At 47.5% G+C, this 20746-nt stretch overlaps 1 protein-coding gene across 2 annotated transcripts in view; it reads right to left on the bottom strand.

Moving 5' to 3' along the window:
* The window catches only part of PCGF1 (polycomb group ring finger 1), a 250912-nt gene that overhangs the window by 138941 nt on the left and 91225 nt on the right, over positions 1-20746 (bottom strand). For both annotated transcript variants that reach the window (XM_085642901.1, XM_085642902.1), the window contains exon 4: positions 20176-20247. In XM_085642901.1, coding sequence (XP_085499027.1) covers positions 20176-20247 — 72 coding nt within the window. The remainder of the gene's footprint in view (positions 1-20175; positions 20248-20746) is intronic.

Genomic DNA, 20746 nt, shown 5'->3' with positions numbered 1-20746 from the left:
ACAGGTATAAGTACCCGGGTGGGCGCATATGACTCTACAGCTCTATATGCCAATAACAGATGCATACTGGGTAAGTAGCATTTTCCGTTCTAGGCATAGGAGCTGTAGAACATATGCTGTGCATAGGCTACAGAGCAGTCTCCCAAAGCGGTGGTTTACCTGTATCTGTTTGAAATAGTGTGCATACAACTGCTTGGCCCTCTATAGCTTGCTGTCTTGCTAACACATCTACACAAAAGTGTTTTGTGAATGTGTGAGGTGTAGACCATGTTGCAGCTTTGCACATGTCTTCTATGGGCATATTTCCTAAGAATGCCATGGAAGCCCTCAATTTGCGAGTAGAGTGTGATCTAGGGGGAACTGTTAATGTTAGTTTTACTTTTGCATAGCACGTTTGAATGCATTTGACTATCCACCTTGCAATTCCTGATTTTGATATGGGATTGCTTTTATGTGGTGGAGCGTATGCGACAAAAAGCTGGTTTCTCTTACGGAAAGGTTTTGTCCTTTCTATGTAATAAAGTAATGCTCTCTTCACATCTGAAGCGTGTAGAGCACGTTCTGCCACAGAATCTGGTTGAGGGTAGAACACAGGTAACTCAACAGATGGATTGATATGAAAGGCAGAAATGACTTTAGGAAGGAATTTTGGATTGGTCCGAAGAACTACTTTATGTTGGTGCATCTGTAAAAAGGGTTCTTCTATAGTTAGTGCCTGAAGCTCACCGACTCTCCTGATGTAATAGCTCTGAGAAAAGCTACCTTCCAAGTGAGAAATTGCAGTTCACATTTGTGCAAAGGTTCGAAGGGTGACCCATTAGCCTGGTGAGAACAATGTTGAGATTCACCACTGGAACAGGTGGATGTCTTGGGGGAATGACTCTAGAGTCCCTCCATACATGCTTTAATGACCGGCACTCTGAAGAGAGACAGATGTAGTCAGTACTGGAGTTATGCATTGATTGGGTGTAAGGCGTGGTTTTTAATGAAGAACTAGTGACAGTTCCAAAAAGGTTGTGAACCAGGGTTGACGTGCCCACGTGGGAGCAACTAGGATTAGTGTCAGGGATGTTTGTTTGAGTTTCCGAACCACTAATGGAATGAGTAGGAGAGGCGGGAAAGCGTAAGCAAATATCCCTGACCAATTCATCCATAGAGCATTGCCTTAGGACAATGGGTGTGGATACCTGGATGCGAAGTTTGGGCATTTTGCGTTTCGGTGTGTGGCGAACAGTTCTATGTCTGGGAAGCCCCACGTTTGAAAGAATGAGAGGAGAACTTGAGGGTGTAGTTACCATTCGTGGATTAGTTGTGTCTGACGACTGGGCAGATCTGTCATCTGATTGTTTACTCCTGGAAGGTGTTCCGCTAGGAGATGCATTTTGTGATGTATGGCCCATTTCCAGATGGTCTGTGCTAGCTGAGAGTGTGTCCCACCGTTTTTGTATGCAATACATCGCTGTCATGTTGTCTGTACGAATCAAGACAGTCTTGCGGACTAGATGAACTAGAAACACTTTCAGTGCCAGAAATTATTGCTAGCAGCTCGAGGTGATTTATATGAAGTGGTTTCTGCTGCAATCTCCATATGCCCTGAATAGTGTGGGTTTGGAGATGTGCTCCCCAACTCGTCAGTGATGCGTCTGCTGTTAGTACTATCTCTGGAACCGGGTCGCTGATGGGCCGCCCTTTTAAAAGGTTGTGTGTGTTCCACCACTGCAGAGCGCGATGGGTTGGGCCGTCTACCAACACTAGATCTGATAACAGACCCGGAGCCTGGTTCTACTGACTTGCTAAGCATTCCTGTAGGGGACGCATTTGAAGTCTTGCGTAAGGGATTATTAGAATGCAAGACGCCATCATTCCCAGTAACTGCATGAACACACAAGCTGCTAAAGAGTGTTGAGGCTGAAACGGAGACAGCAGTACTTGTATATTCCGGACCCTGGCCGCTGTTGGGTATGCTAGAGCTTTTTGTGTGTCTATAGTGGATCCTAGATATGCTTGAGTGTTGGACGGTTGGAGATAGGATTTGGACAGATTTACTGTGAATCCCAGCTCATGGAGCAATTGCACAGTTTTTTGTGTGTGGCGTAGACAGCTGTTGTGCAAGCTGGCCTTTTTGAGCCCGTCATCTAAGTATGGGAAGACGTGAATGTGTTGTCTTCATAGATGGGCTGCGACCACTGCTAAGCATTTTGTCAAAACCCTGGGTGCTGTTACTCCGAATGGGAGCACCTTGAATTGATCATGCTGGCCTGCTACCACAAACCTGAGGTATTTGCGGTGTGCAGGATGTATTGGAATATGAAAGCAGGCGTCCCTTAAATCCAGAGTGTAGAGAAAGTTGCCTTGTTGAAGGAGCGGAAGCACTTGTTGGAGTGTTACCTTATGAAAATGGTCCAACTGAATGTACAGCTTTAGTTCTCTGAGGTCTAATATAGGCCTGAGAGAGCCGGCCTTTTTGGGAATTAGAAAGTGGAGGGAGTACACTCCTGTTTCTTGGTATTGTAAAGGGACCAGTTCTATTGCACCTTTCTGCAACAAAGAGAGAAAGAATCTCTTGCTTTAGAAGGGTAAGATGTTCTTGCGACATGAGGTGCGACCTTGGAGGAATATTTGGTGGAGTGTTTGTAAGCTCCAGGCAATAACCAGATTGGATAATTTGTAGAACCCATTTGTCTGACGTAATCTTATTCCAAATAGGTAGAAACTGTGAAAGTCGTCCCCCGACAGGAGTGGAATGATGAGGAGGTATGGAAAGGAAGTCACGGATTGGTGTTTGCAGGGGAAGTGCGTGTTGAATTACCTCTGCCTCTTCCCTTTGTTTCCTCCATATCCACTTCTAAAGTAACCTCTTGGAGAGGGCGATTGATTGTTGCCTTTGTAAGAGGAGGAGGTGTTTTCTGCAGATATATTTTTGGAGCCACCCCTGTAGAACGAGCGACGAAAGGACCCTCTGTCGGAAGGTGATTGTAAGGCCCCCATGGAATATGCAACCTCAGTATGCTTTTTCATTTTTTCCAGTGATGTTATCAACAGCTGGACCAAAGAGGTGTTTTTTGTCAAATGGTTAGTTAAGAATAGAGGCTTGCACCTCAGGTTCAAATCCTGAAATTCTTAACCACGCATGCCTACAAAGCAGTACGCTAGTATTTACTGCCCGGGCTGCTGTGTTTGCTGCATCTAGTGCACATCTGATCGCGGTTTTAGTTATTAGTTCACCCTCTTGAATAAGGTCACTAGCTCTAGACTTATGCTCATCAGGAAGAAATTCCATGAGCTTCTCGAGCTCATCATAATGAGCTTGGTCATAGCTCGCTAATAGTGCTTGAGCCTTGGCAATGCGCCAATGACTAGCTGCTTGTGATGCTACCTTTTTACCTGAAGCATCAATTAATTTGGACTCTTTATCAGGAGGAAGGGCTTCACCTGTGGTTTCTGAATTAGCTCTCTTGCGAGCGTTCGAAACTAGAGAGTCCAAGGGTAACTTGTGATAAAGTGCCATCTTTCTTGCATAGTATGCCCCCACTTTTTGCTGAATGTACTTTGGCTGCGTGTGCCCTGGACTCCTGCCAATCAGGGGCCCAGGGCCTATGTTCCTTCCCTAAAAACCTAAAACCCAAATTGGGAAACCCTGGCCACATGTCAGCCCCTGGTAAATGGTACCCTCGGTACCCAGGGCCTTGTGACCAGGGAAGGCCTCTAAGGGCTGCAGCACTTATTGTGCCACCCTTAGTGGTTCTGTACCCTAACACAAACACCCTGCCCTTGCAGGCTCAGTGTCTGGGTACAAGACAAAACAAAGAGTCGACATGGCCCATATCCCTGTGTGCCATGCCCACAACCTACACTGCCCTGGCATACATCAGCCACCCCTCTAGCTGGGTGCCCTATGCCAGTGGTGTGGGCACAGGAGCATGAGCCCTGTGCCCCTACAGTACCCAGGACCATTCCTGGGCACTGTAAGTGTAGTGCTGCCATTTAAGAGTATATCAAACACGAACTCCACAGCACCATAATGGCAACACTGAAGACTGAGAAGTTTGGTATCAAACGTCTCAGCACATTAAACCTGCACGGATGCCAGCGTGGGATTTAATGTACAAAGCACTACAGAGGGCATCTTAGAGATGCCCCCTGAAACCTAAACTACAATCCATGTCTTGTCTGAGAGTCTGCCTAGGCTGCCATACAGCAGACATGTTGCTGGACCCCTGGGTGGAGAGCCCCCGCTCTCCTGGGCCTGCAACAATGCACATCTTGGGCGAGGTGCTGGGTCTCCTCCCCCAGGATTGGCAGGGGGAAGCTTCAAAGGCATGCCGCCTTTGTGAGCTTCTCCAGGCCGCTTGCTGTACCCAGCAACTGGCCCCCACCGGTTCTGACCCCAACTCTGGCGGGAAGACTGGCCGGAAACCCCAAGTAAGGACAGGGGATGTGCCAGCCTCTGCCTACCCACCCCTCAGGTGGGGGAGGCGAGGTGAAGCACATCTCCGGGCTCTCGCCATCTTGAAGATGGGAAGCCCTGCCCAATCAGGACTAGGCTACAGCCCCCTCCCACAGGAGAGTGGCAGGATAGGGGGGTGTACCCACCCCAGGGCAGGGAGCCATTGGTCCCTGCCCTTTACCTACCTGTAACGCCCCTAAATCTAGTATTTAGGGGCACCCTGAACCTTCCTTCCTCAGATTCCAGATTCCGAAAAGGCATAGAAAAACAAGAAGAAAGAAGACCTTCGTGCAGCTGCTAAGAAGAGGAAGACACCAACTGCTTTGGCTCCAGCCCTACTGGCCCTCGACCCTCGAACTTGCTCCTGCTAAATCCCGGCACCCCCTGTGGCCAGCAACCTCACAAACCCTGGAGGACCTGGCTACCTTGTGACTCTAAGCATCTGGGACTCCCATGAGCAGTGGCTCTGCTCAAAGCAAGTTTCTAACCCCTGGCATCAGCCCGGAACCGCGAACCCTGCACACTCTGCACCCGCCAAGCCTGGCCTGTGCCGGAGTGGACAATGACCCCGAGGACGTCCCCCCAGCGACTGACCCCGAATCCGGCACCCAAGGACCCACCTCGATGCTCCAGACGACGCCTGCAGCCTCAGAACCAGGGACCCCCCCCAACCGCGATCAACAGAGGATAAGATTTCCCGACATCAAAAGGCACCCGTGCACCCGGCGCCCTGAGGCCCCCTGTGCCCGACTCCTGGGTACCTACCTATCCTCCAACTACCCAACTTACCTCTCAAAGGGGTGGTGACACCCGAAGAATCTTCGTCCCCGAGCTTGCAGCCTTTGTTCGTCCTTGAGCTTTTCCATTGAAATCCATTGAGCGCCCGAAGGCTCAAAACCACCCTGCACCCAGCCGCCCGAGTGGCCCTGGCAGTGCAAGTTCTACTCCTACCTACTTCACCATTTGCCCTGAGCAAGTGACCAGGAGCCAAGCTCCCACAGCCGCGTGGCCTGCTAGTCAGCAGCCACCAACCAAGGCCCCCCCCTTCCTCCCATAGGATAACATTGGGCCTAATTCACTCTGCACCCGGCCGCCCCAGTGCCGCTGAGGGTGTAACAACTGTACCAACCTGACCCTGGGAGACACATACTTTCTCCATAACTTGAATTTTCTTCCATAGGGAACCATTGACTGTTTTTCTATGAAATTTCTTCTGTCGATTTTACAAACTTATAAATATTCCTTAAAAATCGCCTGTACAACTTAAACGCAGTTTCTCAACTGCTTACAGGTGGTACCTTAGTGCTGGATCCAGGATCCATCACTGACCTAGAAAAAGTACCCATAACCCCACTTACCTGCGAAGTGAATTTCCTTCCATAGGATAACATTGGTGATTTGATCAGAAACTTTTTTAAGTGTCAACTTTTAAAATAGCAAAATATTGCTTAAAAATCACAACAGTAATTTAACCGAATTTACTCACTTGTTTCCAAGAACTGTCCCAGGACTGAATCTAGGATCCAGTCCTGGAGTTAGAAAAGTAATCCTGAAAGTAATTAATTGCATATAACTTAAAGTTCCCATTGAGCTCAATGTATTATTGTGTTTGGAATTGTGTTGCCTATTGCAACAACCTGTAACTATTACCTACAAAAGTCAATTGCATATTACAAAAGTATTTAACTAAAGCATCTCATCCTGAGAAAGTAGATTTTGATACCTATTGTTGGTTCTAAAATAAAACAACCATATATTTTTTTATATAAACCATTGGCCTAGAGTTCAGTTCTTGAGTGTGTGAGACCATTTGCTGACTGAGTGTGTGCAACAAATGCTTTACACTGTCCTCTGATACTGCCTTACTGCTCGACCAAGCTACCACTTTAGAGAGTAAGGTTATATCTAACTTCAACCTCTGCCAAACCTCTGGGGACTGTGGACTCTGTACACCCTGTACCTATTTGGGAACAGTATATACAGAGCCACTTTCTCACACAACTGACTATACATAGTCAGTAGGCGCAGATTTGTACTTTTGTCTACCCTGGGAGTAATGATTCAAGCTCTTACAGGGTCTTTAAAGATGTCATCAGCGCATGTTTAAGCAGAACTTTCTGCATTGGTAATGTTTGGGTAGCCCTCAGAGATGAACTTAGGGTTTCAAACAAAAAGTCATCCTCTGAAGCCTCTTTGTGTACCTCTATCCCACGATACTGTGCAGCTCTGTTAAGGAGCTCAATATATCATATATTATCATCTGGAAGAGAAGGTCTAGATGGATACAAGTCTGGGCCATTATCTGGTTGAGGGTCAGTGTCATAATGATACCATGGGTCAGTATCTTGTGGTGCATAGTCATCTGCATCCCCAGCCCCTGTATCCTGTGGGTCAGGTGATGGTGGTTTTGTTGAATGTGCGGGGGTGATGAGCAATTTGGATCAATGGGTGAAGAAGGTGGAATATAAGGTGGAGAAGGGCTAGTACCCACATTTTTCCTTTTAAGAGGAATGTGCTAATCTTATAATCTCATTTTCCTTTTCTCAGGTAGTTTGGCAAGAAAATGTCCAGTTTGTGGATTAATCACAATTTCCTTTTGTTTTGTATCCGAAGGTGGAACGTCGGTCCGAGGCTCTTTTGTTGAACTGCTTTCTTTAGATGTCTGTTTTGGCGTCGAAAGTTTAGGCTACAAAGTTTTCGGCTACGAAGATTTAGCCTTAGTTAATGCGGACAGTGACACCGGAACGTGTTTCAATTTCGACGCCGAAGGTTTCGGGTCGGCACCGGCGTCAGGACAGGTAGAACCCGAGTTGGAAGGCTGTGTGTGTCTTAGCGCAGAGCCCGAAGGTGGGGCGAGCAAAACTTTTTCCTCGGTGCCGACCTTGGCCCGAAGGCAGAGGAGGGACGGGAGCCTTTTTATGGAGGAGATGGGAGGGGAAGGAAGTCTCTATACTCATAATCTCAGTGTGAGGTCTTCGGCATCGAAGTCGGCTTCAGACACAGATGTGCTCCTTGCATTCGGCTTCCTGCGCATGGGATTCTTCATGTTCATGAGTCGTCCCCAAGAAGATCCGGTGCGGAGCCGCTTTGTTGGTGCATTTCGTGACGTCGAGCACAAGGGTCACGGAGCGTCTTTTTTGATCGAAACGACTGATACGCGTCACAGTCTTTCTCGTCGTGTTCTGGGGATAGGCAAAGGTTGCACACTTCGCGCAGGTCGGTGCACGGAAAGTTAGCGAGACACCCAGGACAGAACTTGAATGGAGTCCGTTCCATCGATTGCTATCGACCCCGGCCCGGGTAGGCCTAATGGCCTTCCACGAATCTTCCAATCGGAGGCTTTCGAGTGTAGACGAGACACGAAGAAAAGAAAATGCGATCGATAAACAATACCGTCAAGGGTAGTGGACTGCGCGCCGAAGGGGACCCGTAGAACAACAATTCACATCTGTACCCGATGGCGGAAAAAAAAAAATTGAACAATGGAGTCGATGCCCATGCGCACTATCACCGAAAGGAGGAGTCACCTACCTCGTGACTGGAAAGACTTCTTTGAAGGAAAACAAAGTGCAAATATCCAGACCCAACACTAGATGGCGATTTATGCACAGCATATGATCTACAGCTCATATGCCTCGATCAATCAAATAGCATCTTATGAGAACAGCTAAGAACTATCACCTAGTAGAGGTAAGTTATTCCAGCAGAAACCGGCATGGACGGTCCCACAACAAAAACACAGACTACCCCCAAAAGAGACAAGTCGAATAACCCAAAAAAACACTGGAGAACACGGTACTATTTATCCATAGGTCAACAGGAGGCAAGCAGAATAACCCGGAAAACCAATGGAGAGCAAAATCCTATCCATGGGTCAACGGAGGACAAGTAGAACAAGCATTGAAAATGCAATAGGTCTCGCCCTCATTTAAATTAAAGCAATTCTGTTTGTAATTAGGTGGCTTTTTAGCTTTGCTTTTATTAGGGTTTTTCAAACTTTCATGAACATAACATGCATAGATGTATATGTATGCATGCATTTATATAGATATGCAGATATATATACACACACACACACACACACACATATATCAATGCAAATGCATATACATACATATATATGTGGATATGTGTGCGCGTAGAGAAGTAGAAATGTAGAGATGTAGAGTGTATTAGAGTGTGAGTTGAAGAGTGAGTTGTAGAGCGTGGTAGAGAGAGCGTGGTAGAGAGAGCGTGGTAGAGAGAGCGTGGTAGAGAGAGCGTGGTAGAGAGAGCGTGGTAGAGAGAGCGGTAGAGAGAGCGCGGTAGAGAGAGCGCGGTAGAGAGAGCGCGGTAGAGAGAGCGCGGTAGAGAGAGCGCGGTAGAGAGAGCGCGGTAGAGAGAGCGCGGTAGAGAGAGCGCGGTAGAGAGAGCGCGGTAGAGAGAGCGCGGTAGAGAGAGCGCGGTAGAGAGAGCGCGGTAGAGAGAGCGCGGTAGAGAGAGCGCGGTAGAGAGAGCGCGGTAGAGAGAGCGCGGTAGAGAGAGCGCGGTAGAGAGAGCGCGGTAGAGAGAGCGCGGTAGAGAGAGCGCGGTAGAGAGAGCGCGGTAGAGAGAGCGCGGTAGAGAGTGAGTGGTAGAGAGTAGGAGCGAGTGAGTTTGACTTTGGCAAACGCCTACTTTGCTTTCACGAACACTGGTAAGAAGACACGCTTTTCTTAAGTAATTGTTTTCTCCTTGGATGCGTTTGTTATATTCTTTTACATCAGCAGCAAATAAACTGAAAATAAATCGGAAAGTTGTCTTCATCCCCGTGATCGAAGGTATTCCTATGTAAGCAGCCCAACCTCGAAAATAACATACAAGGACAACCACACGCTGACAACTTTAGAGTGCCGAATAAATTATGCAGATATTTGAAAGAGTAATATCTACAGCTATAAGACTGTTCTATGTTACAAACCACATACTGGCAAGCTTATGCACATAGTTCAAAAAGCAACTTCTCCAGCTACAGGAGTCCTTTACTTTTTAAAAAGACGGCTTGCAGACAAAGTGTTGCAAGCATGCGTTGTGCATATCTTTTAGTAGCGCCGACAACTACTTTATCCTATTATCAGATCCACGCGTGGCACATATATGATACAAATCTTTGAAAGCGCAACATGCCCAGCTTCGGGAGAGCTCTGCTTTTGAAACCACGTGCTGACAAAGCCCAGAGTGCGGCATTCAGTGCGTAAACCTTAGAAAGAGTCACATCTCCAGCTACAATACTCTTCTGGGTTTTACACCGCACCTCACAAGCTTATGATGCCATTAAATTATGAATATCATGAAGGATGAACGTCTGCAGCAACAGGATACTTCCGTTTTTACAACCACGAGGTGGCAATCCCAGAGTGCTCTAAATTATGCAAATCTTGAACCGAACATCATGTCCAGCTACAGGAGCATTCTGTTTTTAAAACACATTTCGCCCATTTAGAGGGCCCCAATAATTTGGCTTTCTAAATTACGTAAAGTGCCTAAAATGAGGATTCACAAATGATGCAAAAAGTCAAAGGCGTAACATGTCCAGCTACAGGATTCTACTAGTTTTAAAACACAGGGCTCAATGTCAGATGCTGAATACCTTATGCAGATCGTCGAAAGTGTGACGTCTACAGCTACGAGAGTCTTCTATTTCTAAAAACAAACATTAGGCGCCGCATACATTGTGCAAACTTTGGAAGAGTAACGTCTGCAGCTGCGAGATTTATACACCCTCGTCATGCCAAATCTGGAGTGCCGCCTAAATTATGCAGTTTATTGAAAGAGTCATATCTATAGCTGCTGAATTATTCTAGGTTTAAAAAAACAAAAACTTGCAACCTTAGTGTGTTGTTCACATAATAAACATATATAGAAGAGCAGCACGTACAGCTATGGCATTCATTTATTATTAAGGCCAATCCTTCTAGAGTAATATGTAATAAATGTAAGCCAAATGTATAATATCCATGGCACCCACATATTAAACCGAGGCAATGGTACCAACTCATGCCACCCAGATATTAAAGCTAATGTACTGTACCCATGCCACACAGTATTCCACCAAAGAGACAGGCGATGACAACCCATAGCGAAAGTGTCCATAACTCCGAAAGCAAGTCAAAGTCCAACCCAGCCTCACACAAAATATACTCTTCAGCTCATCATAATGCGCAAATGAATGCATGAATAGATTGCTTTAAAAAGCTAAACACCAGAGAGATAAGGTGCGTTGATGATGCAGCAGAATTCCAAATTTTGAGAGGGTGGGGGGCTGAAGCAGGAGAGGCTGTCAGCGGCCATTACAAGCGTGTGGACGGCGCTGCAAATGAGAAATAAATAGTGCTTTGAGTCCTTTAAAGGAAAGAGTGTAAATCCGCCCGTAAACGATCCAATCCTGGCGGGCGTGCCTAAAAGGAGACAGGGTGGCAACAAGGAATGATTGGCATGCCTTCAGTGGAATCATTGTGCTGCCTTTGGCATAATTCGTGACGCCAAACGATGCGCACCAATGAAAGCTGAAGGCAGAGCTGGGACGAGGCTTCTGAAATCATATTGATTCCAAGAAGCCTCGTAAGCCGAGAGCAGCGCATGCGCTGCTGACGTCAGGCTGAGACCTAAAAACACAGTAAACCAATGGAGAGAAAGATCCCATCAATGGGTCGACAGGAGACAAGCAGAATACCACAGAAAGCCATTCAAGAGGAAGATCCTATCTATCCGTGGGTCAATAGGACAAGTTGAATAACTCAGAAAACCATTGAAGAGCAAGATCCTATCTATGGGTCAACAGGAGACAAATAGAATAACACAGAGACCACTGGAGAGCAAGATCCTAACCTCGGGTCAACTGGAGACAAGTCCAATAAACCAGAAAGCCTACGGAGAGCGGGATCCTATGTATCCATGGATTAACAGGAGACAAGTCGAATAACCCAGAAAACCAATCGAGAGCAAAATCGTAACCTCGGGTCAACTGGAGACAAGTCCACTAACCCAGAAGACCAACGGAGAGCAAGATCCTAACCTCGGGTCAACTGGAGACAAGTCCAATAAACGAGAAAACCAATTGAGAGTGAGATCCTATCTATCCATGAGTCAACAGGAAGTCCAATAACCCAGAAAACCAATGGAGAGCAAAATCCTAACCTCGGGTCAACTGGAGACAAGTCCAATAAACGAGAAAACCAATTGAGAGTGAGATCCTATCTATCCATGAGTCAACAGGAAGTCCAATAAACCAGAAAACCAATGGAGAGCGAGATCCTATCTATCCATGAGTCAACAGGAGACAAATAGAATAACACAGAAACCACTGTGAGCAAGATCCTATGTATCCATGGGTTAACAGGAGACAAGTCGAATAACCCAGAAAACCAATCGAGAGCAAAATCCTAACCTCGGGTCAACTGGAGACAAGTCCACTAGCCCAGAAAACCTACGGAGAGCGAGATCCTATCTATCCATGGGTTAAGAGGAGACAAGTTGAATAACTCAGAAATCCGTTGAAGAGAAAGATCCTTATTATTCATGGGTCTATAGGAGACAAGCAGAATAACCCAGAAAACCAATGGAGAGCAAGATCATATGCAGGGGTCTACAACAGAGAGGAGAGTTTTCTTTTAGTCCAGAAGAGAATTAGTCTCCAAGGTCCACGAGACAGAAGGAGTCAGTCAGCACAGCTTCCAGGAGTGCCAGGAAGAGGACCTTTCCATCATATATTGCGCTTCATCAAGTTCTACTGTCATTTCTAATTATAAAATGAATGGAGTAAAACGGATACATAAATGGAAAAGTGTACAGTACTGAAGACCAGTGCCATAGTTGGTAGGACCAGACTCTTGTAACAAGAGGACACAAGATGAGCAGAAAAGCAGCAGACTACAAAAATCAAGTTGTGTGCATATTCAATCTGGTGCATAAACACACTTGGATACAAATATCAAAACAATGAGTATCTTGAATTCAAGGGCAAAGCAGAGCACGGGCAGGAAAGGTGAAGTGTGGGAAAGCATCATCTTGAGGTGGAATTTAAAAGCTCATCTTAAACCTGCATAACGAAGGTACAATATCTGAAGTTCATAAAGATGGGCTGAGAGGAGAACGAAGTTTAAGAAATGAAAACTCAATAAATAACATGAAAGATGGAGCTGGTCGTAGAAGGATGTAATGGAAGGTCCAACAGCAAAATGAACAGTACATTAAAAAATTGCCAGCTGGTTCAAGCAGCATTAAGATATATAACAAGACGATGTGGTGTGGCTCTCATGTGTAAAAATTACCTGGTACAGCATGAATCTGAACGCATCATAAAAATGGGTCACAAGAGCGTCAAGCTGCCAGTCGCACTCAGAGTGCTCCAGACCCCTCCGTCATCCGCTGCCATTGGCCACCGTTACTAAGCTTCTCCTGGCCCTCCTTCTGCTGCTGGTGATCAGCGCCATCCTGGGGGCCGTGGCTGCAGCGGTTTGTGGCTTGGGATGGCCGCTGAGCGAGGCACGAGAAGCAAGAGTTCTGTCCGCATTCAACATAGCGGGCTCTGCTGAAGACTGATGCCTGTATATTTGCCGGAGTGCGGCTGGCAAGATCTGAACTGCAGGCAGCACTGCAGTGAGTGACGATCCCTGGCATTTGAGGGGGGGGACCTGAAGCATGGCTCCTCCACCTCCAACAGGTGTGAGGAGCAGCGAGTAAGTGAGGCATGCCTGCCTGGTGCTCCTGCCGGGGCCCGGGTGGCCTCCAGGGACCAGCAGTGTGCTTGAGGACCACCGGCACAGGGTCACCACATGACTGCCTCGCAATACCTCCAGAGGACCCCTATGATGGGATGGGCCTCTGCCGGGTAAAATGAAGAGGAAGATCTGTTGGGCAGTGTGAGAAGGCCTCACATTTCGGTGCGACAGGCTCTTGCTTGCTGGGCAGCCTGGTGTTTCCGTCGGGGTAAGGCATCCTCTGGAGGGTGCCAAGAATTGGAGGGCGCTGGGCCGCCTCTGGTAGCCTTATACTGCTTGTGGTGGAACCCTGTGACCGGATGGGCCCCCGCCGGGTAGAGAGGAGTATACTGTTGGGCTTCCAGGATCCCTGGGCCGTGCACAGGCCCTATCTCCTGGCCCAGAGGCGCTGCAGACTCTTGATTGACCATCGGGGGCGCGCCTGGACTGTGTACAGGCCCGAGGTTACCCAATCTGCACCTTACCTGCAGCTGAACCACAGCTCCTGGGAGCGATTGAACCCCTCGATTTAACTCTGCGGCACCATTCCTGACCTGGTCTTCAACTTATTCTCATCTCTCAATGCCAGTATTCGCACTACTGGACACCTTCGCTAATCCTATACCCGTACTGCCTATGAATAACGGCGCAATAGTGCCAGGTTGCACATGACACCACTGAGGGCTGCTAATAGAAGCTGAGGACTGCATGTACTGCTAGAAATGAGTGCATACTCTGGGATACTACGGATCCTGAGGCCATTGCACGGCCCAAGGTCCCAACTAAACCTGAACTACCTTCGCTGATCTCTCCACCTTTCAAAGGTGCATGGCTGCTCGTACTGCCGTATTCCCCGCGGCAAGCTGGACAGGTTAGTCACGCCTGAACTAACGCTGTGCACTTCCCCTCCACTTACGCTCTCTGCGACGGAATCCCTCGGTCATAATATAAAATCAGGCTCCCCAGTCGATCCTTTGAGACCAGACCAACTTTGCCTAGTCTACAAGTCAGTTCTATCAGCGGTCAGGGAACTGATTAATTTACCTTTGTCCTCGGCATCATTGCCTGTAACATGGAAACATGCAAAAGTTTTTCCTATTTTAAAGAAAACATCGCTAGAGCCCTCGGACTCTGGTAATTTTCGTCCTATCTCGCAACTTCCTTTTTTAAGCCAAAGCTACTGAATCCTATGTAAATACTGTCTTGGCTGAATTTGTAGAGCTGAACAAAATCCTTGACCCCTCACAAAACTGCTTTCGCTCCCGCCACAGCACAGAGTCGGCACGGCTGGCTGTGATTGAGGATATCCGTGGCAGCCTAGATGTTGGGAACTCAGCGGCCTTGATTCTATTGGATCTAAGTGCCGTTTTTGACACGGTTTCCCATGACATCCTCTTAGGTAGGCTGCATGATATCGGGGTCAGGAGGCTGGCATTGACCTGGTTCCGTTCTTTTTTGGAAAGCAGAACTTTTCAAGTTGCTGTACCACAATACCACTCGCAGGTGCATGCCATTAAGCACGCGGTCCCACAGGGTTCGAGAGTGAGCCCTGCACTGTTTCACACCTATGTTCAACCCCTAGCTATGGTTGCTAAAAATAGAGGGTTGTCATTGGTATCCTATGCCGAGGAAATCCAGCTAGTCATCGCCTTTTAAAAAAACTGTAAAAACAACCTTGTTAAATTTAAAGAGGATCTGTTCGCGATGACAGCCAATTGCTTGCAGCTTAATGCTGCCAAGTCGGAAATTCTTGTGCTGGGAAGAGGTAGTGCTCTCTGGTCAGAACAGTGGTGGACGGATAAACTCAAACCTGCACCACTGCCTAAAAAGGCGATTAAGAATCTGGGCTTCTGGATAGATAGGGATCTTTCTTTTGATACCCAATCTACAGTTCTTGCTGGGGTTTGATTTGGACTCCTGAGGGGGCTGAAACCCCTGCTTGGATATTTGAACCTAAAATCCGCCAAACTATTCTCCAGGCCACAATCTTATCCAGGTTGGATTATGGCAACTCCCTTTTTCTGGGCACCAATAAAGCGTATATTTTACGCCTCCAACGAATTCAGAATGCCGCGGCCCAAGTTCTGCTCGGTATCTGATCTTTTACCAAAGTTGCATTGGCCTGTTAGTCCAGTATACTCCGAATCGCCCCCTTCGCTCTGCCAACTCGGGATTGGCCTGTACCCCCCGTTTTCAAAGAGCCAGAGCTGGTGGGCGTTCTTTTAAGGACCAGGCGGCCCACCTCTGGAATGCCCTCCTGATCTTTATCAGAAGACTCCAGAATCATATGATCTTTCGCAAGGCTTTAAAGACCTGGCTCTTCCCGGCATAACTGGTCTGGGTTGGTTGGAGCAGTCCTTTGCAGTGAAACGGAGGTTCTGGGCTCGCTTGCGCAAGCAATACATACGAGAGGCGTCCGGTTCACCCTCTCCGGACTCCGACACCTCTGAGTCGCAACCGAAGGACTCCGTGCAGGCACTGCAGACTACTGCTGAATCTCTTGAACTTGCCCGGGACACAGTGCTCCTAGGGAGATTTGCCCTCCTACAGCCAAATGACTCCAATATGGAGCGGTCTTGGAGCCCTACTATCTGACCAGAAGTCGCCAAGCACTTGGCAAGAAGGGAGTCAGATTAACCAATCATGTGTTTTTTCTTCTGTCCACGACTCCACGTTTAAAATTTGTAGTATAATGGGGTTTTGTTGCAGTTTTAAAGGCGACAGATGCTAATATGGGATGAGGGGTCGTTCGGGTGGGTTAGTTTTTCTTTAATTTACTGTGACTGAGTTTTGTTATTTGACATAGTTTCATGTCTTGGGTCCCACCACAACAGCGTACACGATCCGTTCATCACGTCAATACATTTTCTGGCAGCAGTCCACCACCTGGTTCCTAGAGCCCCCCATGTGACACTCGCCTCTCTTGTCCTCATTTTCCTAACATGCCAACCTTCACAGACTTCCAGATTTTGTCAAGGAACGTTAGTGTATTGCTAGACCGAAACAAGCGCTCCACGGTCCTGCGCTACGCCCATCATTTCCTTACTGCAATTCTGAGGCTTCAAAAGACGCACTTGGTGGGTAACGACTGCCCCTTTTTACTTCATCCAGGGTATGATAGAGCTTACCATGCTGGATATGTACAGGGTTCCTGAGGAGTGGGGAGTCTCCTTCACCACTCCTTCCCCATGGAGCTCAAACGTGTTCTCCCTGATGCTCAGGGCCAATACCTTGTCCATAATTTGAATCTACTATGTATACATGACCCCTCCCTTGGCAACACAGTCTTTCCTAGACACTCCCACAAATCTAATCCGGACAATCACTAGGAGTACCACAGTGGTGGGAGGAGACTTCAATGCAGTCCTCGATTCAGATACTGACTCTACCAGAGTCCCCTCTAGGCATAGATGTGCAACGGCCCATTAGTTCTCCAACTGGTGAACACCTTTGACTTATGCGACATGGCCACACTGGAACCCCAGGCACTACACACATACTTCAGCAGCTCGTATACACCTTCATACTTCTGTCTGCCACCAACTGCACAATTCTGAGATACAGATTCTCCCTAGATTTATCTCTGATTACGCCTCTAGGGATCCTCCATTTGGGCTCTAGGGCTACCGTCCAGGGCCCTATGTGGCAGCTTAATGCATGGAACCTTAAAGATGAGACGTACTCTCAGGCTCAAGCTGATTAGCAGAAGGCATATTTCCAGGCTAGTCAAGGAAGGCTAGTCAAGGAACAGTGAAATCCGCCAGCACAGTAAGGGAGGCCTGTAAGGCCAGAGTCAGAGAGTATGCTAAATGTATTCTCAGTGGGAAAGAGAGGGACAAACTCCAGCTGGAGGCACATCCCCTATGGCTGTAGGCGCAAATTACTGATGACCCTTTGGGGGGACGCCGCCCAACAGCTCAAGCTCACCCGTGACGAGATGCGCCTGATCGTGCTCGTGGCGCGCCTCCATTGCAAGAGAGTATGAATGGGATGACAAGAATGTCACGTTGTTATAATGGCTGCCCGAGTTATCCCAGCGAAAACATTAGATGCTGTCCCACATCCCCCCCCACCACCACTCCCAGTGCTCTACCTCAGACATAGTCCAAGCATTTGCAGACTATTACCACCTTCTATACGCAGCGGTCTGAGACTGCAGGCCGCATTAGACTTCCCCCTTTTAGATGAAATTCTGCCTTGGGTGTTAAGGACTGAAAGACATACTTTGGATCAGCCCATCACAGTCGAAGAGATTACCAGTGCTATATATATTCAGCTGGCCCAGACGGATATCCTACTGAATTTTATAGCAAATACAGGGAGATCCTTTGTCCACACTTGCTTGCTCTCTAAAATAACGCTGCTGAGGATGGTCATTTTTCACAGCAACTGGACAAGGCCACTATCGTGGTCATTTCGAAGTCGAACCTCCGGTCTGTGCGGAAAAACTGACCCATCTTGCTTATTAACGAGGAGATTAAGCTTTTTGCTACAATACTAGCCACATGCCTGAAAGCGCCTCTTATGACTCTCATACACCCGGATCAGTGTGGCTTCATGTCAGCTAGGGGCTCGAGGCGCTGCCTTAGACACCTCCACATTGCACTGGCCTGCCGACATCTCCCGACACCCTATGCGGGCCTATTAATAGATTTTGAGAAAGCATTTGACACAGTGGTCTGGACTTTCCGGACTCAGGTTTACAGAAAGCAGGTATGGGGTCTTATTTCTGTGTCTATGTCAGATTGCTTTACTCCAACCTGACTACGCAAGTGCAGATTAATGGTGTGGTCTCTGACACGTTCCCCATTTGTCGGGGACTAGGCAGGGTTGCCCCTCCTTTTTTCTGCCCTGGTCATCGAGCCCCTGGCTCAGCTCATTCGTTGTGATGCGCATGTGCACCGATGTGAATGAGATACAGGACATGATGACCGCATTGCACTGTATGCCGACAATCTCCTCCTATTCCTATCCAAATATGATGAGGCTGACCCATGCTGCCTTTGCCTCCTTTAGCTCTATGCAGAGGCCTTCGGTCTACAGGTTAACCACGCAAAGTCAGTGATGGTCCAGTTTCATCCCCCCATTGAATGCGTTGAGTGGCAGACCATCATACCAGGGCAGCATCTGGGCTATCGATACTTGAGCATCCATGTTGCACTCCATCCTGAGCTAGCATGGAGTCTTAATTTTACCCCAGTGATCCGGAAGGTGAAGATGGACCTGAAAAAGTGGCAAACCCTCCCACTCACCGTGATGGGGAGGATAGCGCTCTACAAAATGATACTACCAAAGTTTGTACATCTTTTTCACCCCAGCAATGGTTCAGGAAGATGGACTGCTAGGCGATGTCCTTTATCTGGCAGAGATGATGATGGTGGTTTGGCCATGGCTAATTTATACCTCAACTACTTAGCAACTCAGTTCCTGTTTATAAATGACTGGCTTAATGGAGGGTGGCCAGACCCAACATATAGGGTGGAATTGACCTCCCTGGGGTTTCAGGTTGTGCTGGGAATACCCTACGGCGCCTAAATCCCTAAGAACCTACCAGACGTGACCCTAATGATCTTTCTCAGCTGGCACGCTGCACTACGACACTCTGATTGGGAATCCAAACTCACTCAACAAACCCCCCTTGAGGAGGTGGTTACATGAAACAGCTGGCCTGGAGGAATTTACTCACTGGGATTCCATAGGCATTTCCCTGCTGGGGGAGGTTTGGTCTGGCCCCCGAATATACAAATTTCATATGTAACTTCAGCTGTGTGCAATCACTGAAAACACATTTACCCAGACACGGCACTCGCTGAATTCAGTCCACTGGAGGCTACACTCCTGCTGGGTGCGCCATCAAAAGGGGGTATTTACTAGATTTACTGCACATTGGTTGTTAATGCGCCTGACAAGCTGGCGCACCTGCGGACTCGATGGGAGGAAAAGGTGGAACAACTGGAGAATGACGATTGCAGTGATGCCAAAATTGCCCCTGTACTAGCACAATTTCATCTAGACTAAGGCTGGTGCAGACATACTACCTTCACGGTGCCTACCTCACCCCCAGCCATCTCCACAAAGCAAGCCTCCTTCCAGGCCCAACGTGTTTCCAATGTCTCGATGCTCCTGAAGATTTGCATAATTTTATCTGGACGTGTCCAGTTATTGCGAACTACTGGACTGCAGTGACTGAAGAACTGTCGGAGGTGATGGGAGGTGGAACTCTCGCCGAGGTCGCTCCTCCTGGGTATCTTTGAGGGGACGAGGGCATGAGGGATGATTAGGAGCTGCTTGGGCTGGCCAACATAGTGGCTAAAAGAGACATAGCAAGTAGATGGAAATCTCTTGGCCTGCCCTTGATGTCTCAGTGGTGTTCTGGAGTCGACTGGAGTGCCCAGCAAGAAAAAATGGTATATGAAGCCAGGGGTTGCCCCAAAAAGCATGACAAGATATGGAGTAAATAGTAGGACTACTTTGGGCTGAGCTTGCTACTATAAATGTATGAGAGATGTTTCTCCCAGATGTTCTTATTGTGGAATTACTGCTATTGTCTGTGAAAACAATGCTATGATTTATTTTACTTATAACCAGCGACAGCTGGAAGTGGTGGGGACGATTTTGTTGTAAAAACAAAGTCAATGCGTGTGGGGGGAATAAACCAAAAAATACCAGCGATTCAGGCGTGAATTTAGAAATAAGTTGGAGCATGAAGGTGGATAGGAATCTACATTTTAATTTTAGAAGGAATAGGGTAAAGTGTCAAAAAGCTGGTAAAGGAGATAGAAATCAGCAAGATGCCCAGGATTAGACAGGAAACTAAAGCACCTTGTGTGATTTGGTACTTTCATGGGCTTGATGGTTCCCTAGTGCAGACATTTGGAGGATGACAAAGCTCCATGGCATGATTCGTACCTAAATGATGCTACCAAACTAGTAGTCTTTGCCCTCGCTCAGGAATTTGTAAGCCAAAACCTAAACAAAAGGAAGAGTAAGAGAATACAGATTGGTCCATACCTTCTGCTGTGGGCTGGACAATCCGATCTAAGCCTCTGGACTGGTAGAACTCTCGAATCCGATGGTCTTCATCTGTGGAACAAAGACTCATTATAACTCACCATGATATATACTTAGTTTGATCACCTGCAACACCTCACACATAAGGAACCAAAATTATCGAGACAAGAGGGTGCAATCGATGACACACATGCAAACAAGCGCGCACGCACACAAGAGTGACTGCAATCATTTATAGCCACAGGCACCACATGACACAAACTACCCATCAAATCAAAGACAGTAAACAGATTTGCCTACAGCAATGGCGCTGTAGATTAGTTAGTGAAGACCCATTTCATGTCATCTAACTGTTGGGCCTTGGATAAATAAGAACAGCCCTTGAGTATCGTACTGGGCTAGGGGTGCATCAAGAGACAGGTCAACAAGAACCCAAGATTATTTTATAATGCCACTCAACAGCTAACTTCTTTTTCTTCTGTTCCTAGAACCTTTGCCTGAAAGAGAAGCATGGTGGAACGCAGACAGGGAGAGCGGTAAGGAACTAATTTGGAGCATTGACCACACCATC

This window comes from Triturus cristatus, chromosome 2_2 (genome assembly GCF_964204655.1).
Source record: "Triturus cristatus chromosome 2_2, aTriCri1.1, whole genome shotgun sequence".
Classification (NCBI taxonomy): Eukaryota; Metazoa; Chordata; class Amphibia; order Caudata; family Salamandridae; genus Triturus; species Triturus cristatus.
This window is presented reverse-complemented; position numbering and strand designations above follow the sequence as displayed.